Below are 3,053 nucleotides of genomic sequence, written 5' to 3' on the forward strand. Positions count from 1 at the left end.
AAAAAAAGCATTTTGAAGCTCTAAGATTCTAGTTTTTAGATCTTTCGGTCGAAATTTTTTAGGAGCTACAATTATCATGTAATTTTAAGACGACAAAAAAATTTGGCAAATTTTCTTTGTCGTGCTCAAAAAAAAAAACTTTCAAAATTTTTTTATGGCGCTATTTTTTAGAATTGCGTGATAACCGTAGCTCCTAAAAAAATTCGACCGAAAGATCTAAAAACTAGAATCTTAGAGCTTCAAAATGCTTTTTTTTAATCCCCGAAACGACCATTTTTCACCTAAATACAGTCTGTCAAAAATCACGGAAAAATTTCGGAAATTCTTTTGACCCTAATATTTTGAAAAAAATCTGATTATTATTGCCGGGACCTCAGGAATAACTAGAAATACTGAAAAGCTTATATGAACATGGTCGTGCTAAATTTAATTGTTAGCAACATCTTACTGAAAAAAATTACTTTGTTAGAAATTTTATAAAAAAAAATTAGCTGCAACTTCGTTTGTAGACCGAGCAGGATCTTTTAACTACCATCAAGCCTTTGGAGTAGGCAACTAACAATACATAAAGATAAAGTTTAGTATACAACACACTGCCAGTTTTGGTTATTTGTCGCCGTAGTGTGCAAAATTCACTTTAATAACTTGAAGATCCAAGAGTTACACTTTAGACCTTAGGTTAGTAATATACTGTTAAATTTATAGCAATTTTAAGCTATGAGGTTAGATCAAAGCGTTTATATCCTAGGACTAAAGTGAATTTTAACAATACGAAAATTAGACGATACACTTTAGCTCCTTCATCAAGCAATCATTTCAGGGCATGGGACATTAATTTTAGTTGTTCCGGATCATAGAGTGCCAAGAAAATTATACATGTCGCAGAACTATAACGTTTTTTAATAACTTGTCCAATAAAGATGTAATTTTTTAAAACTAAAGCTTCTTTTAATTAAAGAAAGGCTAAAATATGCGCTTTAGTCACTTAATATACAATGCACTATAATTCCTACCACATTACAGGTTACCGTCTCGTACCCAGACGCGCCGTGATGTTCGGCGGCTACTACTCGAACCCCCTCTTCGGGCGCAGCCACGACTTCGTCCCCCACGGCGCCATGTCGGCCATCGTCACCAGAGACACCGTCGCCACCAACTCCTACTCGGGCAACCCCCCGCAGTACCCGCCCCTGGACGTCCTGCCCGTGGAGGAGAACGAAACGGTGGAGCGCTACACCGAGAAGGCCACCGAACTGATCCCCCCACAGTACATCCCTCCCGAGGCCCCCGTCGAACCCCAGCAGCCCGTCGAATTGGACGCGCCGCTTCCCAGTCAACCGGAGATTCAGGCGCCCCAGGAGGAGCTGCTGAGTCCTCCCGTCATCCCCGCCGAGGAACCTCTACCGGTGGACGTCGCTCTAGCCGAGGAGGTGTCCACGGAGGTGGTGACGGTGACCAAGGCTGCGAAGAGGGCGCCCAAGAAGAAGCCCGTCAGGCCTCCACCGGCTCAGATAGACGAGGATGAGGAGGACGAACAGGGGCTGTCAGCGTTGTGGCCCTTCGCAGGCGGCAAAGGTAATGTAGAGGGTTTTTAGCTGATGGCGTGGACAAGCTTTGACTTGCTGTCGTTTTTATCATTGGTTTTATAAGCTATTTACGTAGTATACTCAAGTTTGTACGTTACGCACGTTTTTATTAACTTATTTGTACACTACGCATAGTTGTACATTACGCACAATTGCACATTACGCATAGTTATACATTACGCACAATTGTACACTAAGCGCAGTTGTACACTACGCGTATTTGTACATTACACATAGTTGTACATTACGCACAGTTCTACACTACGCATAGTTGTACATTACGCACAGTTCTACACTACGCATAGTTGTACATTACGCACAGTTATACACTACGATATTTGCACTTTACGCATGTAACTATTTTACGCCTATTTGTACTTTACGCGTATTTGTACTTTACGCATTACTTGCTAAGGGGTATAAATCACAATGAATAAATGACATTTTTTCTTCTGTTGTCGCAGGATCGGTGCCGTCGTACAACGCCTTCTTCCCGATCAGCATCAGCGGCGGCGCTCCGGTCAGGACTCGCGCCCAAGGACAGGAACAAGGGCTAGAAGACTACGTTCCTGGTTCGGCCACCGCCATAGCCAACTCTTTTTCCACGGGAAAGGGCGGTATAGCCACGAGCCACGCCACTTCCTTCGGGGACCCCTACCTGGCCTCTCTGGTGCGTAACGGACTGCTCAGCTTCCGGTCGAAGAAGCCCCAGGAGTCTTAGAATAAGGAACGTAACGCTAATTGGTTAAAATGGACGGGAGACGCGGTTATTTATTGTTGTTTAGTATGTGAAATAAAGATTATCAATTCGTAATGGGTCTTTAATTTATTCGCGGACCCAAGATGGAACCCTGAGGAACCCCTGATGTAGCTTGATGGGTTTTGGATTAAAACCGTTAAATATAACATTTTGCAATCTATTTTGAAAGTAAAAACTCACCAAAATCTTAAGCCAAAGAACAATTTATAATCGAATAATTACAAACGTAAGTGTCTGTTATTGTAAAACTTTTATTAGGGTGATTTTTCGTGAACGGCTTTGTTTTGGCGTCACCTACAACAGCTTTAAACTTAAAACCCCACTTCCGAAATCACCCTGTATAACTTAACGGTATTCCAAACTGTTTATTGGGTATGGCAGAATAATCATGCGTTGTAATTGTCGCAAAAAAGTGTGAGTAGGCGTTCTGATAAAACAAACGATACACGAGACAAGAAAAAAGACAGTTGCAACATCTCGTCCAGTTAGATGAATGTAGAAATAGGGGGGTCATTTAAATTTTAAATCAGATAACAATGGCCGGTCCACCTTTGGCCGATTAGGTAACAATGTAATGGTGTCTCGGGCTTATTTTAGCACAGAGCGCTAATATTGAACGGCATTTTTACAAAGGTAATTGACAGTTGACAACTAGGTATCATTGTTTGTTTGTTTGTTTGTTTGCGATCTAGAAGGCCGTCATTCGT

The 3,053-nt window shown here is 41.9% G+C and overlaps 1 protein-coding gene across 1 annotated transcript; it reads left to right on the plus strand.

The window, feature by feature from the left end:
- Positions 1 to 1,019: 1,019 nt before the first annotated feature.
- LOC111692901 lies at positions 1,020 to 2,400 on the plus strand. The gene is made up of 2 exons (XM_023457030.1): positions 1,020 to 1,575; positions 2,051 to 2,400. Exons 1-2 carry the CDS (start codon positions 1,053 to 1,055, stop codon positions 2,305 to 2,307), a joined length of 780 nt encoding a protein of 259 aa, XP_023312798.1. The 5' UTR covers positions 1,020 to 1,052; the 3' UTR covers positions 2,308 to 2,400.
- The last annotated feature ends 653 nt before the right edge of the window (positions 2,401 to 3,053 follow it).

The sequence above is a fragment of the Anoplophora glabripennis genome, unplaced genomic scaffold, assembly GCF_000390285.2.
Source record: "Anoplophora glabripennis isolate ALB-LARVAE unplaced genomic scaffold, Agla_2.0 scaffold4656, whole genome shotgun sequence".
Classification (NCBI taxonomy): Eukaryota; Metazoa; Arthropoda; class Insecta; order Coleoptera; family Cerambycidae; genus Anoplophora; species Anoplophora glabripennis.

What these genes read in the sequence shown, in the direction of transcription:
- LOC111692901 (XM_023457030.1), top strand. Translation starts at nt 1,053, where the DNA reads ATGTTCGGCGGCTACTACTCGAACCCCCTCTTCGGGCGCAGCCACGAC. An exon ending in GCCCTTCGCAGGCGGCAAAG is followed by an intron (nt 1,576 to 2,050) that starts GTAATGTAGAGG and finishes CTGTTGTCGCAG; the next exon opens with GATCGGTGCCGTCGTACAAC.